General features: G+C 32.8%; 1 protein-coding gene across 1 annotated transcript in view; it reads right to left on the bottom strand.

Moving 5' to 3' along the window:
• Nucleotides 1-770: 770 nt before the first annotated feature.
• The window catches only part of LOC148280747 (hemicentin-1-like), a 39,271-nt gene continuing 17,599 nt past the window's right edge, over nucleotides 771-22,442 (bottom strand). Inside the window, 18 exon segments of the mRNA XM_088227871.1 lie at nucleotides 771-2,276; nucleotides 2,883-2,964; nucleotides 4,883-5,070; nucleotides 6,464-6,590; nucleotides 6,977-7,642; nucleotides 8,368-8,493; nucleotides 9,199-9,327; nucleotides 10,904-10,998; nucleotides 11,994-12,141; nucleotides 13,874-14,033; nucleotides 14,856-15,080; nucleotides 15,477-15,595; nucleotides 15,804-15,946; nucleotides 17,287-17,462; nucleotides 17,712-17,878; nucleotides 18,830-19,000; nucleotides 19,101-19,269; nucleotides 21,204-21,449. Of these exon segments, the coding sequence (XP_088083997.1) occupies nucleotides 2,186-2,276; nucleotides 2,883-2,964; nucleotides 4,883-5,070; nucleotides 6,464-6,590; nucleotides 6,977-7,642; nucleotides 8,368-8,493; nucleotides 9,199-9,327; nucleotides 10,904-10,998; nucleotides 11,994-12,141; nucleotides 13,874-14,033; nucleotides 14,856-15,080; nucleotides 15,477-15,595; nucleotides 15,804-15,946; nucleotides 17,287-17,462; nucleotides 17,712-17,878; nucleotides 18,830-19,000; nucleotides 19,101-19,269; nucleotides 21,204-21,449 (3,228 nt within the window). The 3' untranslated portion in view covers nucleotides 771-2,185.

Raw genomic sequence — 22,442 nt, 5'->3', positions numbered from 1 at the left:
GCATCCATCAAAAAATTTATACCATTTTTTTTAGACATTTTAGCAAATCAAACACTATTACGAATCTACCTTCTCCTTTTTTTAAACTTTTGTTTTAATATTTTTACATCGATTATTTTAGTAATAATGACTTTCTAAATTGGAAGCAACGTGTTGAAAATGAAATAATATAAATTTAGGTAAAAACCATAGTCTTAAAATTGCTTCAATGTAATATTATAAATGCACATTTTCGGGGCAGAAAATGTGACTAGTTTTCTGTACCAAAGTGTTATAAATATAACAAGACGCATGTTCAAGATTTGGCCAAAAAATTAAAAATTATTGAAGATTTAAATAAGATGAAGTACTAAAGTAGTAAGAGCACAATAATTCTTATTGGTTTGATTGAAATCATAATTAGATATAATTTTATTCATTCCAAACAGCCACTGTTTTGAAGATTGAAAAAATCTTTAATTAAGTCATTGTACATAAGTTTATTATAATTAGAGATCGTGTTTATTTTATAGAACTCCATTTTTATTAAATTAAACATACGTAATTAGTTTTTAAGTACCGTTTACACGTGGACAATACAATATTGTTCTGTCCCAGGATCCGACCATTGCCTGTAAACAGTAATTTGTACGACAGGACATTGTTTCAAGACATTTTCACGGAGATAGATAAGCAGGTAGGCTATTATCCCCACCGCCGCACACGGCCGCATTGTCCTCGTGTGGACAGCATGGACAGGACATTATGACAATAATGATTTACTCACCGTGTGCGTGTCACTCATTTTATTGTTTAGTTCGTTCTTTAACAACTTCAATACATCTGGTATAATATTTTTTGCAAATTCAGTCATAACAAATGACATCATGTATTTAAATGAATTTTCGTATTGTCCAAGCGTCCTGTCTTACACGGTTGAGGCTGTTCATGGTGCTGGAACAAGACAATATTGTCCTATCTATTGTATTGTCCTGTAAACGGTACTTAAATCAAAACACAAGATTTTGAGTTTGATGAGGAAGTTCAGTGGTTTTCAAACTAAGCCAAATTAAAAATAAATAAATTATGTATCATGTTATCAGCACTATGATTTTTAAAGTTTTGAAACTACCCCGCCTATGACGTCACAAGTTGTCTTTATTGAGTTCTGCTGATTGGTGAGTTGGCTTCCCGTAAACCGGAAATCTATCACAACACTCTATCATTGGTGGATAGTTAGAACTTGTGACGTAGTTCAAAGTTCATTTTTATTAAAATTATTTTTTCATACATTTTTGAGAAACGCCACGCGGCAGTTTCTTACACGCGTAAGAAAACACTTTTTATTTCCTGTAGCGCTAAACTTCCTCATTATACAGTGTTTATTTAATTATACCTGACAATTTTTCTCTGTGTCCGGGCGGATAAAGAATACAGTTGTATTATAACCAGAACCCTGGACGAGCGTCTTCCTCTCGGTGGCTGCTCTCGAGTAAAAATCCTGAATAAGGATATCGAGAGGAGACAAGTCCGCCTCAGTGTGTAGTACTTGACGCATTTGCCTACCATTCTTGAGGTCCGGGGTTTTATTCCTGGTGTGAAATATAGATTTTTTGCCCTATGGCCACCACTGGGTGTGGAAAAAAGAATGATGAATAATTTTTCACCTTACAAGGGCATTGTCAAATGAATTACTTTATTAAATTTTAAATAAATAGGAATTCTAGTTATTTCTCAAATATTTATTATAATGCTTTACATAATAATATAACACTTAACACAAAAACATATCGTCGTGATCGTAGAACAACGACGGATGTGCAAAAAATGCTACATTGACTCTTTTTTATATTTTGTCGGGTTTCTGGAACGAGTTGGTAACTACAAATTTTCAAAAACTTAAAAGTGCAATATCTCAGAACTAGTGAAATTTTAGTTACCAACTTCTGCCAGAAACACGACAATTTGATCTGGAAAAGGTTTTATAAAGGCTTTATATTCTAGGATTAAAAATATATATATATATACACAGCTAACCCAAGTGTCAAAGGATAAACTTTTGTAATTATCGAGTTGTGACAAAAATGTAAAAAAAAAAATTCATGTAAAATTTAAGAAAATCACATGTGTCGTTCTACGGTCATGACAATATTGTTTAAAATAATTTATACGGTAAACCTACATAAACGTTATTATAGTGTAAGCTCTATTCCCAAATGTAGAGGTAAATAATAAATTTAGTATAGTATAAAAGTTTGTTTCCTTTTTCATCAAATCCTTTTCCGCTGATGATTATCCTGAAAAATAAATCCACCAATCAATACAGCATATTATGAGATAAAACATTATACAACACACGAAATAACTATTTATGAGTAAATTAGAAAGTAGGGATGATTTTAAAATCTATTTATTTATTAATTACATGGTATATACAGCACAAATAAAGTTGTGTATCCCCAACTCCACGAGACTACATATCGTCGGTGATACTGCAATACCGTGTAACCATATTTTTTTTTTGGCAAGGGATCCTAAAAAGCGTTCTGTTAATATATTACTTACCATTTTAATCTACCAAAAATACCGCTAGAGTATTATAAAAACTATCATAATTTAGAACAAAAATAGAAATAATTAAAAACTAATGACTCGAGTCTGTATAGCGAAATTATTTCAGTAAAACATTTTCATTTTTAAAAAAAGGTTACGCAGTATTACTGACGTAACCACATAAGTAATATATATCTACATTACATAAATGGCTTTTTTTTAAGATGTGGGAAAAAGCATACATGAAGAAAGAAGAATTTTATAATTTAAACCCTAAGGCACAATACAATAGATTATATTTAATTATTTTGGTTTATTTTTTGTAAAATGTGAAAAACGATATGAAATACCTATTAATCCGCTTCAGAGATGGGACCATTAGAGTATGTAGAATGCCAACTTTATCATCTGAAGTGACGTAAAATGTTTCACCTGGTACAATAAAAACATTAGTTTCACCACGATTCTATTGACAACTGGTAGCAATGACAAAATGTTTAATTCCATGAAACCGCAGATTATACAACTACATATGAGCCCATTGCAGGTGAAGTGAACTGATGTTTTAAAAGTGAAGTAAACTATTACATTTCTGTAATCAGAATAATTCAAAAACTTTTTTTCCTGGTTCTGTATGTACAAAACGTGCATGCTAATTAAAAAGTTGTGAATATGAATTTAAGCCTGTTTTAAAATAAATCACAAAAAATACCAAAACAGGAACACAACATTGTGTAAAACGTATGTGTATTTTGAATCTAGTTTTACTATATTCTTTCTGCATAATCTGAAATTTACACTACAATTTAATGACATGAAAATACATAATATTTATTAAACAATGGAAATAAATTTGTAATAACAGTTTCAAACGCAGGGTAGTTCTACCCACCGCCCGAATGGTGTTTATCGGCGGGAAGGGTATAATACCCGCTATGCCGGCTCAAATATATCCAGAAAGGTAGATCTACTTGATTATTTCGTCCGAGTATATATTTTTTTAAATTTTATTTATTAATAACAAATTAAAATACAATATTACAACTAAATACAATTTTTACATTAATCAAATACATATATTTACACTAACGTTTCCCATTACGTAAAAGAAATAAACAATTCTTGTGTAAATAATGAGGAGTGACATCTTTACAATAGATTATTTTATTTTAATCAATAATATTTTTAAAATAACATATAAATTACAAAAAAGATATTGACGATGTTTTCAATCAGTGTTACATAAAGAAGAATTGTAGATGTAATTTTTTACTTCTTTCTTAAATATATTGTATTCCTGACTTTCTATTATCTTTGTTCATTTATTTCATTAAATAAAAATATTCCTCTGTAAGTATGATGATGCAGTGCAGTAATTGTTTTTAATTTAGGAATTGAGATATTACCACCTGCTCTAGGTCGCATACTTACGTTTTGAGACCTAGAAATACTACTATTTATTTTACCTTTATGTATTTGAAGCAAACAATTCTTTTTATATAGCAATTTTGTACCTAAAACCTTACATTTTTTAAATAATGTAATATTCAAGATGCTTTCAAAATGCTTCAAACTGCTTTACAAACTACACACACACATCTATAAAAAGTAAGATAAGCTGTGGTTTCATTTACGTACACACATACTCTAGCACAGCTCTTATGAGAAACAGGAGAGATTGTGCGTAAAATGATTTGTTTAGATAATGAGTTGATAAATTATATCCGCCTTCTTTTCACACATTTTTATTAAATGATTGGTGAGCAGGATGGCGACATTCTCGGATTGCATTTTTTATAATATGGATTGTTGTTTGTTCATCGTTCTGCAAATGCGAATATAGACATATATGTCGTAATATAAATATATTTTACTTCTACTCTTATCTCTCATTAGATTATCATATGCAGTATATTGTAAGTGTGAATTGAAAATTTCATAAAAAATAACTGATATTTTAGGAGATGGAGGGATTTTTTGTTTTTGATGATTTTATTTCATTGACTTATTTACACTGTAGCGAAGCCCGCATAAAATGCGTAAAGAGAATACAGGCAGTCAGAATTTTCAAAAAATCTAATTGTATTTTTTTGTGTTTTCTCAAAGTACCTGCAATATTTCAAAATATTCTGTGAAAATTTCATGTCGATCTGAAACAAGTTGTGGGTCTAGTGCGCACCGGTACACTAAAAAAGTCGATGTCCAAATCTACAAATCGACAAGTACTGGATTTTTAAACAATTGGGGTATGCGGATATTTCAACAAAGATAAAGACATTCTTTGGGAATTTGAAAGTTTAGGTATTATAAATGTGACAAACTCGCAAGATAATATTAAGATATAGCTTACCCTGGGGCTGTCTCTCTAACTTATAGACAGTATTGTTGATTTTCCCTCCATGATTAAGGTACAGAACAGATCCTGGGAGGGGACTCTCGTGTATGGAGGTGGAGATTATGATGAAGACTATGTTTTGACGAAGAGCTGCCCCCTCTGAGCAAACTATGTCCCTGACATCGCATCGCTGATCACAGGACCTACCAAATTTGATGAATATTAAAAAAAAGATAAATAAATTCCACCTACCATATAATAAATATGTTTATCAGTGGGTTTCTATATGTGTATCTACAATCATCATAATTCATAAATTTAAGTAATAGGGTTATTTCACACATTTTTTCTTTAATTATTTTTAAATGAGCAAAAAATTATGATGTTAAGTTATTATTTTTCTAATGCAACGTCCCACAAATTTTCAAAGGTTTAAAATGTGTATATTTTGAATTACCCAAAAACGAGACATTACACACTCTATGGGACAAACGGCATGGATGACATTATTGCACTAAGGTTGTACAAAATGTTTGCTAGAAGTGCAGTTGGCGGGCATAAATAACGTGTGATGTCAAAATGACGCGACGCAAACTGCAAGCCGTTTTGAATGTTCATTTTTTTAACCCGAAAGTTATAAATGAAAACTTGTTTTTAATACATCGATAATAATTCGGTAGTCAGATTGCAGAAGGGACCATCTGTAATTTTTTCAGTTTTTTAGTTGTCAAGAGTTTTAATTTTCAGTTAATACACATAAATTAAAATAAAAAAAAACAGCATTCTTTAAAATTGTAATTAATTATTGAAAAAAAAAACTATTTTTTTTAGTTTATGGATTAAAGTCTTAAAATTGAGTCTTATTTCAGATCTCCTGATCATTTTTTTAAATTACAGATGGTCCTTTCTGCCACCTGACTACCGAATTTTATCATTAAATTTTTAAAAATCCATTCCAAATAAATATTATATTTTAATGTTATTCCTGAAATGTGAAAATACCCTATTGTGAAAAAAATATTAGGCACATTATAATTATTTTTAATAATGCAGCATATCGGCAGTGTTGCTGCAATACCGCATAACTAATATATATATTTTTTCTTGTAGGGGAATCTAAAAACTGTTCTGTTAATTTATATATATTTCTTACGATTTTCACCAACCAAAAATGCCACTGGAGTATTAGAACAATTTCACTAGAATTTTTTTTCAATAATTTAAAATTAATGGCTCTTAGTCCGTAGAATGAATTTATGTAGTTTTTTTTTAATGCGGCTACACAGTGTTTCAGTATAACCGACGATATATGATAATATTATTACAATATCAAGCACATAAATATATGGATACATGTTACAAATAGTTGAATGAGAAGTGAATATTGAAAATCTTTACCTATTTACTATTTAATAAAACCAGTGCCTCTTGTGGCCGTTTTTAATTAAGCTAATATTTAATCTATTATAAACATTAAAGAAAATAATGAAAGGACGTAAAGATGAATATTTAATACAATTTTAAACTTTTGATTCTCCAAATATAATTTTTATATTGTAAGTTTTAATTTAAATTTATATAATGATACACATTTACCCATTAGCATTCCTCTCATAGGAATCAGGGCATGCAGTGGGAACACACGCATATGACCCGCGAGTGTTGATACACATATTAATCACTCCGTTACATGAATTCATATTCATGGCACATTCGTCAATATCTGAAAAAAAACATCATTTACATTAATTTAATATTTGTATTTTTAAAATAAAACAATACATGTGCTACCATCAAGCGAAGACGACTCAATTTGCTGGGCTACATACTGCGGATGCTATCAGGTTCTTGGAATCCACTGCTGACAGTTCATCGGCAGTCTATAACAAAACTACGGCACGCAGACCTGAGGAACACGTACAGGAATTCGAAGTCGACTGGAGGCTGATTATAAACGCCGTATGCTCCAACTAAGGGGCGGACATGGAACGATGATGTACGTACAGAACTGAAGAAAGACACTTGCCTTTATAAACCAGTTTTACGAAAGAATGGGCACTTTGATAGTGCATTTATAAATTTGTATCCATATAGACACTAATAACTCACCATTACACTTGTTATTATCTGAGTGATATCCTTCCGGACACGTATCATTGAACAATTTTGAATAACTATCTTCATCTTCGTATGAGTCATCATCTTCGTATGAATTCTCCCGACTCCCAATGTTAAATGCTTTTTCAACAAGTTTAATCTCTGCTACTTTACGCTTTTCATTCCTGCCATCACCATCTGATGTATTTTGTTTTTTATCAGAGTTTTTCAAATTGATAAAAGAATCTAGTCCAGCGAGATGTGTGATTTTTTGTTCCGTGGCATTTTTTTTCTTTTCCAAAGGTTCGTATGTGTCTTTATCGTCGTCGACTATTGTGACAGGAGGTTGACTCCACTTGGACTGTTTGGATATTCTTTGTTGGCCCTTTCCGTCGTTATTATCCGTATATTCATCTTCGTCGATCGGTGATAGCGCTTTGTAATCGTAATCGTCGATAGGATGATACCTGTGTGGCCTTGTTCTGCGGTGAACAGGTTTCGACTTGTCCCTGGGAGGGGAGATTCTAGTTAGAAGAATGTTTTCTTCTTCATCATCCGGATCAATTTGATCATTACTACCCAGTACTTTGATTGGAGGTTTAGGTGTAGCGGTGTACTGTACAGTTGGTTTCAATTCCTCTGGATCTTCGAAACCTTTAAGCCATTCATTTATGTCTTCTACAATAAAAAATTACACATTAAATTTTGCTGTCCTACACAGATTTTATGTGAATTAAAAATCAATATAAAATAACAAAAAAACCAAAATGAAAAAGTGAAAAATGGTTCCGTACAAAACAAAAAGTTCTCTTTTTTTTAAATCATTTAAATAGTTTTGTTTTTTCAATAAGTTAATTGAGTCCGTGCTGAAAATTTTGCAGAATGCCCAGGAATGTAAAATACACATATCCAAAGAAAATTTAATTTTTTTAATCAAGGATATTGATCTATTTAATACAAATTGTTTATTTGTTCAAGTCATATTGTTCTAAATTGTAACTATTTTTATATTGTTTTTTTCATTGTATTTACATTTAGTTTCATCTTTATCTTAATAGTTTATTTTGTAAACGGTTCATGTATTTTTTTTTTCCTTATATTTTTCTTTTGCGTCTTAATTTAATCTCTTTGAAAGCCGTTTAGACATTACATGTAAAAATAAACATAAAACTAAATAAAATATTTTGCTGCCAGTTTATTAATTTAGAATCATGGACATTGCATTATAGTTCTAGTAAAATCAAATTAATTGTATGCTTATGAATCCGATTGTGGTCATAAGAACGAAGTAATTCTTTTTTTTAAATTAAAAAATGTAAGCACATGTTATATTTTTATTGTGTATCTATTTTACGCTATTAATACTTTCATTGTTGCTTTATTAATAAATTAAAAGAACTAACCTTTGACACACGTCTTACGGTCACCAGTTAGCTTCAAACCAGGTGGACAGGTGCAGTAGAAACTTCCGGCAGTATTTACGCAATCGTGGGAACAGCCATCCGTGTCGTGGAGGCACTCATTAAGATCTGAAGTTGTTTGCAATATTAACAAAGGGTAGCCATAATTATCAAAATTTAATTTTATTTATTCATTTGGTTAACCAACAGCTATAATTATCTTATATATAAAACAAATAACAAATAAGCCAATTACAGGTTTTCACAAGTAGAATCTTAATTAATTATTGAATATTCCTTAACTGGCCTGATGCTGAAAATCTCACGGGGCCGATTATTGGCCTCAATTTTATACAAGTTATGTGTAGAATAATATAATTTGTAACATTGAAAACTTTATGTATTTTGTAAAGTTGATTCTAAAACTAGAGTTTTTTTTAGTTGCAGTTTATTTTAGACGCAAAATACGCTTGGATTAAAAGGGTAAAGTAACATTTTTTTTTATTCACACAAATCACCAAAAAATAGCTTGGTAGGATCTATTTAGGTGGTCAGCGCGGAAGTGACGTAACCCACAAAAAGGTATAAACGGACTTAACCATTGGAAGAAGTTCCTGACCATAAGTTTTATGAAATAGAAGTGGTTCCACTCATTGATAGTTAACACTGCTCACGCCATTACCAATTAAAACGCCCTCTATGAACATGGATAAACTTTAAACGTGATAATTTTAGTTCCACATATTTGTGGGTCCCGTTACTTTTGCCTCATTTATCCTTGATGTAAGTTTATTGTTTTATGATATGAATGATTTGTGATGGACAATTACCTACCTAAACAGCGCTGTCCAATTCCCATAGACATGAAACCATGTTGACAGAGGCAGCGGTAACTTCCGGGAAGATTTTCACACATCTGCGTCGAGTGACAGCCGTTAGTTGGCAGTTCACACTCGTTCACATCTACAATTACATTTAAATGATTTAGTAACAAAATAAACACAGGCAGTTATCTTTTTAACTGTTGATATTGGGAATTTTAACAGGCGCCATAGCGCAGTTGGTTAAATGGCCAACTGTGAAACTGGCGTCGCGGGTTAAATTCCTGCCAGTTGCAAGAAAAAAATCCAACGAATTTTTTTTTCTCAATTGGTCTGGGTGTTGTGGTATTCATAACTCACTTCCATATCCTTTCTTTCCCACCTGCTGACAAGCCTCTAAAATAGAGGCTTAGAGGGTTATTCTTTTTTTTTTTTAATGTAGTGAATTTATTATAAAGCAAACTCAATTTTTACTCAAATTAAATTTTATTTGTAAGTTGTGAATCATAAAATAAATAATTATTTTTTCTGGGTATAAAATAATGTTTCTTTCAGTAATTATTTCACATAATTTATACACAAACCAAATAATTTAACTTAAAATGTAGAATGCTAGAACAAACTTGAAGGGTTTCTTACAAAAACTGCATTAAACATTCTGTATTTAACATTAATGAAACATTTGGTTGTTTTGAACATAATATTTTAAAACGCGTTTTTTAATACGAAAATAGTTATGTACTAATATTTACTATCATCAGTTTAAAGATAAAAGTTAAAAAAGCAATATTAAAAGTAATTAAAAAAAAAAACAGTTAAAGAAGGCAACATTAAAATAAGTTAAAAGTCAAGAAACTAAAGTAAAAAAACAATATTAAAAGTAATAATAATAATAAAAAAACAGTGAAGAAGTTATTATGATACACAATAGTATGTAAATGTATCTACAACAAACTACAGCGCACACTCGCCAATAAGGAGAGTTCATGCGTTTGCAAATGATATACATATATATTATACAGGGTGTTCTTTAAACCCTGTCACATCCGAAACCATGATGATCAGTATGGGCAAGAAGACATATTAGAATATTTAAAAAAATATTTAGAACAAACAAATGTTTTTAAAAGAAAATATTTAAAAAAACAAATGGTTGCGTACTTCTGCAGGGGAGAAGCGAGGGGGGCCCCGCCGCGCGGTTGACGGTATATCACACCCCCCCCTTCTCGTTTCTCCCCTGCTGAAGTAAGCAACCATTTGTTTTTTTTAAATTTTTATTTTTGTAAATTTTATTAGTTCTAAAAATTTATTTTAACGTGCCAATATGTCTTCTTCTCATACTGATCATCGTGGTTACGGATGTGACAGGGTTTGTGATGACCTGTATATAACATTTTTTAATTTCAAAAGACGGTTTATCAATTTATTGCCTTCAAATGTAAATACCTAAATAATACTATGTTGATTTAAATTATGTGCCTTTTGATTGAAAAAAATTACTTCTGTTCTCTCCACTGCAATATATGTATGTACTATTTGTATACCCATATATATTTTACTAATATGTAGAGATGGTTTTTTCTATTTTTTATTTTTCTTATTCTTCTTCATTAATTTTTTTTTCTACTTTAGTGTAAAATACATGTCAGTCTTTATACTTATATATGTAAAACATGTAAAAGCCAAACAAGGGGTTTAAATAAATAAATAAAACAAACCTTGACATTGTTTATTGTCTTCATGGTACGCGTAACCAATAGTGCACGTATTGACAGTTAGAACGGTCAATGGAGACTGCTTACTTTCAGAAATACTGCAATAAACAAATTATGATTAGTTGCTTTAACTCAACAAACATTCCCCCTTGTGCTTAAATAATTGTATTTTTTTTCCGTTTATGTTATTTCAAAATCATTGGGACATTTGTTTATTCTGTATCCAAGAGGATAATAACTACAGTTCGGAGTATGAAATAGGATGGGAGTTTTTGACTCCACGGCTACTCTCGGATAAAAATCCTAAAAAAAGAAAAAAAAAAGTGGTTGGGCCATTCGCCTACCATTATTGAGGTCCTGAGGTCCTGAGGTCGATTCCTGACAGCGTGGATGTGAAATATTGGCTTTGAAGATGGTTCTACAATGCAACATTTTAATGTTCCTGGACTTGAAGCCTAGTACTGAGTAATACAAATTATCTAGATAGACTGCAATGAGGAAGTTCAGCACTACGGGAAATCGGATATAAAAAATGTTTTCTTATTTGCGTTAAAAATTAGAAGATTAATTGTACAGCAAAGTTTTTTTAAATGTAAGAAAAAAATTATAAAAATGAACGACTTTAAATGACATCACAAGTTCTTCGAAATAAGACCAATGATAGAGTGTTGCGATAGATTTCCGGTTTCTGAGGACCCAACCCACCAATCAGGACGAATCAGCAAAGATAACTAGTCACGACATGCGCAGAGTGATTAAAAATTTACGAAACTTAAAAAAAATCATAGCGATAATAATACAATACATAAAAATATAGTACTTTTTTTTTTGGCTTAGTTTGATAGTCTTTAAATAATTTTTTTAAAACCACTAAACTTCCTCGTCAAAGTGTCAATGCAGTGCCCTGTGCACCACTAGTTGTGGATAGGGAAATGATGATGAAAGCATAATTTTTAAAATTTCTTTTAAATTTGAAGAGTTTTAAAACTTCTTCAAAATTTGGTAGTATCAAAGATAATTGGAAAGGTTGACAATATCAAGGACTTTGACTGTTTGTCTTTTCTAGTTACATTTATGCATACAAATAACTTACAGCATTGCCGGGGCAGGCTGTCGATGGACAGGCTCCACTTTGTCAGTCCTTACAAAGTCTGGGATATCTCCATCAATGATAATGTCTACCAGCATTTCTCCACTTTCCGACACTCCCTGGTTCCGGTGGTATAGATGTACCTGTTCTCCTGAAATCACATTTCATCATACATACATATATAACATATCGTAAAACTGATATAATTTTTTTATATGAAATAAAAAATACACTGGAACCTCTTTTTAAACGGTGGATACGTTACAAAAAAATGGTTAATTATTTACTGTACCTTAATTTTTTCTTTAGTATAACATGACATCGAAAAACCTTAAAAAATCGTAACAAAGATTATTCACTATCATAATGCATATTATAAGCCAAGTAAATAAAAGAGCGATGTAGGGCATTCATTCCATAATTAACAGTATAACTATATTACTATTACGCATTGTTTAGAAGTGTTATTCTCAGAACGTGTTATTTAAAAACCGCATATATCAGTTCCAATGTTCCAGTATACATCCAGAATTTGTATTATATCAAATGCAGATAGTATTCTATAAAATTACACCTCTCCGAATGATTGACTCCCAGATTTGCAAATGCTTCTTTGGAAAGAAGAATCTTTGACTGCCCAAATAAAAACCAGATAGAGTAGAATGCATTTTGAAAGAAGCCTGAGTTGAAATGGACGGTACTGCTATTAAAGGATTTTCTCACACCTTTAGCAGAAATAATCTTGAAAGGAATTCCGAACAGGGCCAGGGGAAGGTTATGTCTTGACACATATTTGGCACCTGATTTTAAATAGTTTTTTGGAGTCATTTCTGCGAGATCCCTCTTCTGCTGCGTTTATTTCTGAATCTAGGAAGCGTAATTTGTCCATGGGAGCAGATCTTTTGACAATTTGTCTTAGTTTTGGTAGTTATTTTTAAGAAAAACAATTAAAAAAAATAATAGGAGTGTAATTCACTCGAATTAATTCTGTAGTGATTCAAATTGTTAGCTTCCAGTTAACCCAATCTCAGCGGGAACTATCATTAGACAGTCTGAAAAATCATGCCCCGTACGCGGCAACTGTCTGTAGACATTTTCGACTTTACAGGCTGATACTTTGATAAGTGCACGATAGATGGCCAAAAAGTTTGTATCGAAATATTTCCTGAAAATTTGTTAAGTGACATCTTTAAATAACTCCTAGGATTATGTTTGTTTATATTATAAAAGATTTTAATCAAAGCGGGCGAAAAAATAACCCAACAGTTTTAAAATTCCCGCTCGGCAGTGACCTCAAGCCTTGTCTCAAGTGTCGTATTACGTAATCTCTATGGAACTGTGTGTTGATCGTGTTATTGAGTACCTTGTGTTATTTTTGTACTGACAAGATGTAAGAATTGTATTTGTAATAATAACGACTTTAAATAATAACTACTATTTTTAATTACATGAAAAACCTCATTTTGTTTAGTTCATGTTTTGTTTTTCTAAAAATATACATTATTTAAAAAATAATAACTATAATATCTCAACATGTCAACCAATGTTAAAGTAATGAGCATATTTGTTAGATATATATTTTCCGTGGCATATATATGCCACGGAAAACTCAGATATTAACCGATGATAGATTCACTGTTATTGTTTTATATGTAGAATCTTAAAATCATAAGGATAAGTATTTTTATTTTAACAATAAAAATAACATAAATATGAGTTTCTTTGTCTCTTATAACTAGATGATTTAAAAGTCTTATCCATGATTTTTAGTGCTTGAAAATATGCCGCCGCATACGGGTGTCGGCAAATGTACTCTATGCTTAGCGGTAAAAGAGTTAAATAATAAAATAAAAAAATTTCAGTCCACATAAAATAATTTTTACCAGTTGAAAATTGTATTTGAGAATCATCCTGATCAGAATCTTCATACTGGGATGGCAGCATTCTCATTCTGCTGCTCGCTAGTGGATTATTCTGATACACCTTCTCCGTTTCCAGTGCTTTTGGGGAAATCATAAAACTCATGTACGGCAAATAGTCATCCTGCAATAAAATTAAATAAATTGTAATGTTTGCAAAGCAATTTTATACAACATTTATGATTACATTTACGTAATCAATAAGCAAGTACATTTTTGTATATTTAACAAACTTCAACATATGTACACTAACATCTAATATGGTTTTTCTTGTATGTATTGTATTAATCTATACCTCTTTCAAGACAGATGCAAGTCGTATGAAGCAATGAGAAATAGACAACGATTATTAAAAATTCACAGAGACAAAAAATAGTCAAGAAACTATCAATATGATGGCCAAACATCGGCACTCAGTACATAACTCAACACCGGATTAACTTGAAGAAATAAATAAACAAGTCAGCAAAATTACATGTAATGAGATAAAAAATATAACACACAACACATTGAAAAACTACACAAGATAATATTATTATTATTAGTATTCATTATAGGCAGGTAGCCTTTGCTGAGTGCGCCTACATTTCGTTTACTGCTTTTTATCTGCATTCTTCTTCCTTCAAAAAAGCATCCAAATGGTTTTTGAACTGGTTGACCGAAATGGAATGGACAACTAGGCTTGGCGATTAATTTCAGTCTGAAACTACCCTGCTGGAAAGGAAGTTTTTCTGGGGATTGAGGTGGAATTGGGGACGATAGAGCTTCCAGTTATGACCCCGTAAATTTGTGTTAGGATTTAATTGATTCATCTCATACTTCATTGATTATTCTGACTTACATTTACATCCATCATTCACATATAACATACAGTTCCCAGCAGTCATCCATTCTTATATCTCGCATATCTTACTGTGAATATACATAATAGAGAATAACCCAATACCTTCTTCGATAGCACATCGTTAATGGATGTCTGAACATATTTGTGTCCATTTCTCTCCAATATATCTGCCTCCACAAACTTAGACGGTAATTTGAATCCATTCAACTTTCCAGATATGTTTAGCAATGCCTTGTTTCGCTTGTTCTGCCCATTTCTTCCATAGATGTCATTAATGCCCTCGATGTATTTATTACATGAATTGTGAATGTCTAGACACTTCTCAATCTGGAAATAAAATAATGTTTGGTCAAATTATTAATGTAATATATTTTTCAATTAACTCGTTCGAAGACAATTTTTCTCATGGGATCCACTCATATCCATATGGATACGTATCATAAGTTGATGGTTTGAAATAAAGATGAGGAAAATTGTGTTGTGACACTTTCGTTGCAGACTGTTTTTTATAGGGACACAATATCTTCTACCATATAATTACTTCAGTTTCACGTAGGATATAGACATCTTTTCGCTACCAATGTCTTTTGGAATAACAGCTTTAGCCGTCATTTCCTAGTGATTACAATAAACTAATTCCACTGTATTTATATAACGTAAAATAAAAAAACCCTTTTAAAAGATTATAACAAAATAAAAATTTAGGTTCAATTAGAAACATACTTGCAAGTTTCCTCCGGTGCAAACTCCACTGCGGCATTTTCTCCAGCGTCTTCGCTGACCAGTTCCGCAAGTAACAGAACATGGGCTCCAATCACTCCATTCACTCCACACGGCGCGAACTAAAATTAAACGGTTATCATATCAGTCTTTGATTGATTTTTGACTAATTTGTATTTGTTTTATTGTAGCTGGTTATCCAAATGAAGATTGTAGGTAGCATTTCCTGTGCCTTTATCCCAGAATTATGACCTAAATATTCCTAGCATAATTTTTGTAACATACGTTAAACATAAACTTTTTGTATAAAGTGCATAATATCATATTTACCAGGGCAGCTCGCCAAAAGGCACGTCCTAGTTTCTCTGTCGGTCCCCATGCATGTCTCTATAGGCCCGTCACATTTTCTCGTGCGTATTTGCAATCCCTTTCCACAAGAAACACTGCACTCGCTCCATGAAGACCACAATAACCTAAATGAAATTGTAGTATTATAAATAAACAGAGAAATAAGTTGAGGCAATATTTATTTTAAAATGGATGCGTCCTGGCTGGGATGTCCCACACTGAGGATACTTGATAGTTTAAAGTATACGCATGTATTATTTTTAATAATTATTTCAACTGTTTCAAATGCGCGTAATAATGTATTTCTTTACTTTATACTGTACTTCTTTAAATTGTATTATTTTATACAGTTTTTTATGTAACTCCTTAACTATTTTATGCATAAAAACTGCAACATTACATATTATTTGTTCCTCTACTTTGAGAACCACATATTTATTTATACTTTATTAAATTAGTTTATAACATCTTAATAAATACTAAAACCTTTTAATCCAAACCCAGTGGGAACTATCTTTAGCCAGTATGAAAAATAGAGCCCCATATGAGGCAACTGTCTTCAGACATTTTCGACTTGACTAATCAAAGTGTTAGCCTGTAAAGATTATTTTGACTTATATAAAGTAGAACAATCACATTGGAATTTTTAAAAGTTTGTTAGACCTAATTCTGCAGATGAGACTATCATGTAGCCAAGTTTCAGTCAAAAATAGAATACTATAATTGTATACAGATAGATTACACATAAGAACATTAAGTCTAGTGTTCATTCCTCTGATGTTTTGATAGTAAGAAAATACATTATTTGTGCATGAGTAAGAAGCAAGTTTTTTGAAGAATGGATATGTTGCACAAAGGGTAATATTTGTGTTTCTAATAAAATTCACATTTAAAGCAGTAACTTTGTAATAAATACATATTTATTTTGTCTAAAACAACTAAATTGATAAGCTGACTGGTTGTGTTCCGAAACATGTTGACATATTTATTTACTATTTTACGATATTTATATTGCTCCAATAAATATCTACATATGTATCCATATCCGTCCCACTTTACGATTTTCGTAACGCAGCTCCACGCAACAATAATCACGCGTGCCGGTCAAAACATTACTTCACCAGTACCCAAATAACATCATACAAGTGAATTGCTCTCAGCGAGCTGTGCCAGCGTCACAAGACTGCCAACTTCACCAGAAAGTTCCAGTACCACATCACGCCGTAACACAGCAGAAGAACACAGCAGAACTTTCCCTTCAATACTGTCCACTTTCTAAATTTTCTTCCCCTGGGATTAGGTATTTCTGCACACCGAAACCACTCCCCAACACCACTAATAAAAAATAAAATTGTTAATGTGTTTTAAAACTCCATCTTCTATCTAAATATAGAGGTATTTCATTTCATCCACGATATGATTTTTTGTAATAGTATTAATATGGTATCCTTGTTTGTTGACTGACCAGCGGGAGCAGTTGGTCCCCCGGCAGGGCTCCTGCTGGGCGTCGGCCCCCGCGCAGCCTGCGCCACCGTACTGGGGGCGGGGGGCGGAGCAGCTGCGGTAGCGGCGGCGCGAGCCCGCCCCACACAGCACAGAGCAGGATGTCCACTCGCCCCAGCTGCTCCAACCGCCGTCCACCTAGCAATCAGTGTGTTTTTACATCAGTTTTCAAAATGCACACAATAGGAAACACAATATCTTGTAGAGAAGAAAATTTTCTTTCGAATGACGTAAAACCTTAATCATTTTGTTTTACTTTTGGTGCCAATTTTTAAATTTGAAAAAAAACTGACACAACTTATGTTAACACCTAATACAATGCCACGTTGTTCCACTATAACAATGACACAACTGCAAACTTATGCTATTTTACAACGCCATCTTCACCTTGCACGGAACAATGAAACACTCCCTGGATTCTGTATGGTTTCCCCTACACGCACTCTTGTCCAACATATCTTCAGGAACTTTCCAAGAACTTTTATTTGTCAATTTAGCCTCTCTCAATCTTTGGTCATCAGCCTTCGTTGAATTATCTTCATTGAGGGTCTTTCCTAAAATAAAATAAAAACAGTTAATTTATACAAATTTCAAACAAACTGTGACAAAACAGTTTGTTTTTTAAAAACCACAAAGGCAAAATTACAATGTTTAGTTACGATAATTGAGCCCGGAACGAATTACATATTAACTAGATTATTACCAAACATATAAATAATTAGTCCTAAATATTTTTTTATAAAATTATATTTTTTCGAAAATGGGAGTCTGATCTTATCCTAGACTCTGGTATTCTGACAATGTTTGTGTTTTTATTATTATTCGTTATAGGCAGGCAGCCTTTGCTGATGCGCCTATATCTCGTGTACAGCTTTTTGTCCAAGTTCTTCTTCCTTCAAAAAAGCATCCAAACGGTTTTTGAACTGGTTGACCAAAATGGAATGGAAGCCTAGGCTTAGCAATTTATTTCAATCTGAAACTACTCTGCTGGAAAGGAAGTTTTTCTTGGGATTGAGGAGGAATCGGGGACGATAGAGCTTCCAGTTATGACCCCGTAAATTTGTGTTGGGATTCAATTGATACATCTCATGCAGGGGGCAGTCACAGTAATTATTGAGTATCTTATAAGTTTTTATTAAGTCCTCTCTCTTCCATCGTTCTTACAATGATGTAAGTCCTAGTGCTTTTAATTTACCGTGGTAAGGCATGCTTTTGAGTAATCTGGGGATTTTCACAGCACATCTTTGGACTTTTTCTAGTACCTCGATGTATTTAGTAAAATAGGGACTCCAAGCTTGATATCCATAATTCGATAAAGGTCTTACATAGGTCTTGTATATTTTAAGTTGACTCATTTTTTTTCCAAAACTCTGTATTTTGTTTATAATATGCACAACACTAAAGGTCAACAAACCAACAAAACTATCGTATTAACAGGGCTTATCTGAATGGTTTTTCTGTCATAAATCACCTTCAAGGGTCAATTTTGTGGATAGGACAAATACCTGTGGTGTTGACAGAGTCTGTTTGGTCATTTTGCAAGACGCTGTGGGAATATCCAGTAACTGCCTCCAGGTCTCCGTGGAAATGGCACTCTCTTCGTCTGGTGCTCTGTCCCGAGCCGCACGGAGCGCTGCAATCGCTCCACTGCGACCAAGTACTCCACTCTGCAGGAACTGTCGACAATAAAATACGTGTCTGTAGAGAAAATTCATACCTATCGCATATCCTCTTAATTATACTTAATCAGAAAACGAATTAGACGAGGATGCTCACCTAAAACTTTAACGAGGAATTCCTTTTGAACATCCCCGACCTTATTTTGAGCCTTGCACACATACTTTCCGGCACTGCCCAGACTGGCGTCCATAACGTTCAGGTATCTCCCATCTCTGGACAAGTGAAGGGGGTCAGCTCCATAGGAATTATAGAGACGGAAACCATCCTGAAAATATTATTTACTATATTATATCTTTAATTAGAATATTAAATGGGATAAAATCGAGATCTAAATTTATATTAGAGAGTGAAAACATTTTTGAGAAGGTAATATGGAAGTCTAGACATTAACAGGGCTTATGACCTGTCATTGGCTGGTTTAAGTGGCCACTTTACATGCTGTGTAACATCAATAAACGCCGTCTGAGCGGCGGCCAAATTTGCGATTTGTCCCAGCATTCGTTCAGCGCGGTTGAAGTTGTTCACGGAGCTGGTACAAGACAATATTTTCCACGTGAAAGTGACACTTAATCATTTATATAAGATGTTTTGTGATAGAACATTTATTCATTTTGTGTTATTTCATTTGCACTACTAAAGTAATTAAAGTTGTCAGTTACCTATTGAAATATGTTTATGCTAATAAAAAAACTGACAGCACACTTCAGAACCAAACAATTTCGTAATAAATTAACTATAAAATTTTATATTATATTTCATCATTATTAATAATTGTGTGAAAATCTAGTACATCAAAAAGTCATTATATTTTCTGACTACCTTAGCTCCAATCAATTGATCTCTAGGAACCTGACCAGATTCTCTGATAACCAAATTTACATTCTATCAAAGAATCTATCATTCTATCGACCTCCTCAATCTCACGGCGGAAGGGAGGTAATGATTGCTTGGGTTCTATCACACCGAGGAATCTCAGGAAATAAAATAGCTGATGAAGTGGGGAAGGGGGTCTTGCTAAATGGAATTTCAACATTCAAATGAATTTCAACATTCAAATTGCGATCAACTCAGTCAGTTAAAAAAATACAGTTTTGTTGGTTGGAATTAGTTTTGGCAAACTTCAAATTCAAACAAGGGAATTCGATACAAAAATATACAAAATTTCATCCCACCCTGTCCCTGGTATCATGTCTACAAATTGTCTAAAAGAATCATTTCCAGACTGAGGATTGGCCACTGTATTGTGAATAAATATTTTTAAAAAATCAAGATTGTGGACAGTCCTCGGTGTGAGTGCCTGCCGACTTGACGAGGAATGCATAGACCACGCATTGTTTGGATGCCCTGTTCGGGATGCATATCCTTTATACACCAATCTTACATATGCATATCCTTTATACAAAACCTTCCCCTTTCCTTAAATTCATCTCATGTCTTGTCAGTCTTATTCCCAGAAGTAGTTTTGAACTTGTCCAAATTCATTGTTTTGAATGATATAAATTTTTTAACTGAATTATAACAATACGAATATGCTACTAAAAATATACAAAACCTATATCAGATCTACTCTCGAATACGGGTTTCAGATATGTAATCCATATTTTGTTAAGGATATCAACTTTTTGGAAAGAGTCTAAAGACGAGCTACAAAGTTGTCGCCGAGCCTAAAACGGCGTCCATATGTGGAGAGGCTGGAAACTCTCGATCTCACAACGCTGCAGGAACGGCGAGAAAGGGGTGACCTGATAGAGACATACAAGATACTCAACAGTCACTATAGCTGCCCAAATTTGGATCCCACGTTTAAGCTTAAACAAGATGCTCGTCTTCGAGGCCACAGTCTCAGGCTGGAGAAAACGAGATTCAATCTAAATTCACGGAAGCATTTCCTGAGCAATAGGGTTGTCGATGGTTGGAATAAGCTGCCAAAAGAGCTGATCTCAATGTGTAGTCTCAATCACACCACATGGCACAAATCATCCGTGTTAGGATGGGTTGCCTTAACCAATAAAAAAAAATATATACTAATAATTTTTACAATTAATAATCACAATATAATCACAATTAATCACAAGAAATCATTGAGATTAGAATAATGCAAATAAATTATAAACAGATTTTTTGTAGCTTCATAATTTGTAAAAAGTGTTATACGAGTTAGTGAAATGTTTTTCTTTACAACTCAATGCGCTCGATTACCTTATACCATGTGATTTCCGGTTCCGGGTGAGCCACGGCATTACAAGACAGCTGGAAGCCTCTTCTGATTTTAGCTACCACTGTTCCATTGGGAAACATGTAACTCTTCTTCTCATCTTGTTCTTCCTCGAGAATGGTCGGAGCTTCCACCACTTCGAAAACAAACAACATCTCTACCATCCCCACCATGTTAGTGCCGATACAGGAGTAATTGCCGTTGTCAGCGACGGTCACATTGTGGAGTAACTGAAATTACGTATTGTCATATACACTAAAGTAATAAAATTGCATATCTTTACAGGTTTTCAGGAGCAACAATACACTTTTGCGCAGTTTTTAATTCTTATTCTTGTAGATGGGGGGGGTCTGTTCTTAATAAGCTCCTGATGTCACTGTGGCCTGAGTAGATCTATCTCTCCCTCCGAGCATAGATCTTTAAAGAGCCGGGCTACTGAGTGGAGAGCGGGTGCTCTTATATCTCGCATTTCAGTATTGTGGTGGAGAAATTCAGGGGGCGAAGCACCCACCCGAGCTTCTTCATCCACCAACCAGATTAGTCGAGTAAAACAAGAGACCAAAACCACCCTTAAATAAAATATACTCTCCGACCACATGTGAAATTGCACACAAGACGAACCTTTAAATAAAAAGCTTTTCTTAATACAAATATTTTTATTTACCAAAGCATATCATAAGATATAGTGAAAAGAATATATCTGTACCTCTGAGGCAGACGGATGCAAATCCTAGCGTCAAATGTTCAACAAAAGCCTAAAGAAAAAAAAAAACTTTTCTCTAAATGATTTCTACTTATTGATAGCGTTAATTTGTATTTTTAGTATCTTAATACATTGGTTCATTCATTATAAGACTTTCATTTCTTCAAAATCAATAGACATGATCATAAACTAGATACAAAAATCGAAATGTCATTTTATCAAATTCTGGATTTGCATCCGACTGCCTCTGAGGTACAGATATATTATCAGGTTTATTTTAAAAGATAACCTCTAAGAAAAACATTCGTGCATCTGGATGACCTTTAGGAAAATATTTATAAAGCTTAAAATATAAATACAGATCAAAATAATTATCAATGAATTTAAATTTCCAGAAGAGCATTTAAAATAAATTTAATAAAATTTGCTCGGCATTGGCAAGTCCGGCCGCTTTGCATGACAAATCATGGAAAAAAAGAAAGTGTATTGTGACAGATTGTACTGCACCATAGAGAAACGG

This window comes from Micrasema longulum, unplaced genomic scaffold (assembly GCF_059751315.1).
Source record: "Micrasema longulum isolate JH-2025_06_02 unplaced genomic scaffold, ASM5975131v1 h1tg000547l, whole genome shotgun sequence".
In the NCBI taxonomy this organism is placed as follows: Eukaryota; Metazoa; Arthropoda; class Insecta; order Trichoptera; family Brachycentridae; genus Micrasema; species Micrasema longulum.
The sequence above is the reverse complement of the archived record's forward strand: the minus strand, read 5'-3'. Positions and strand labels throughout refer to the sequence as shown.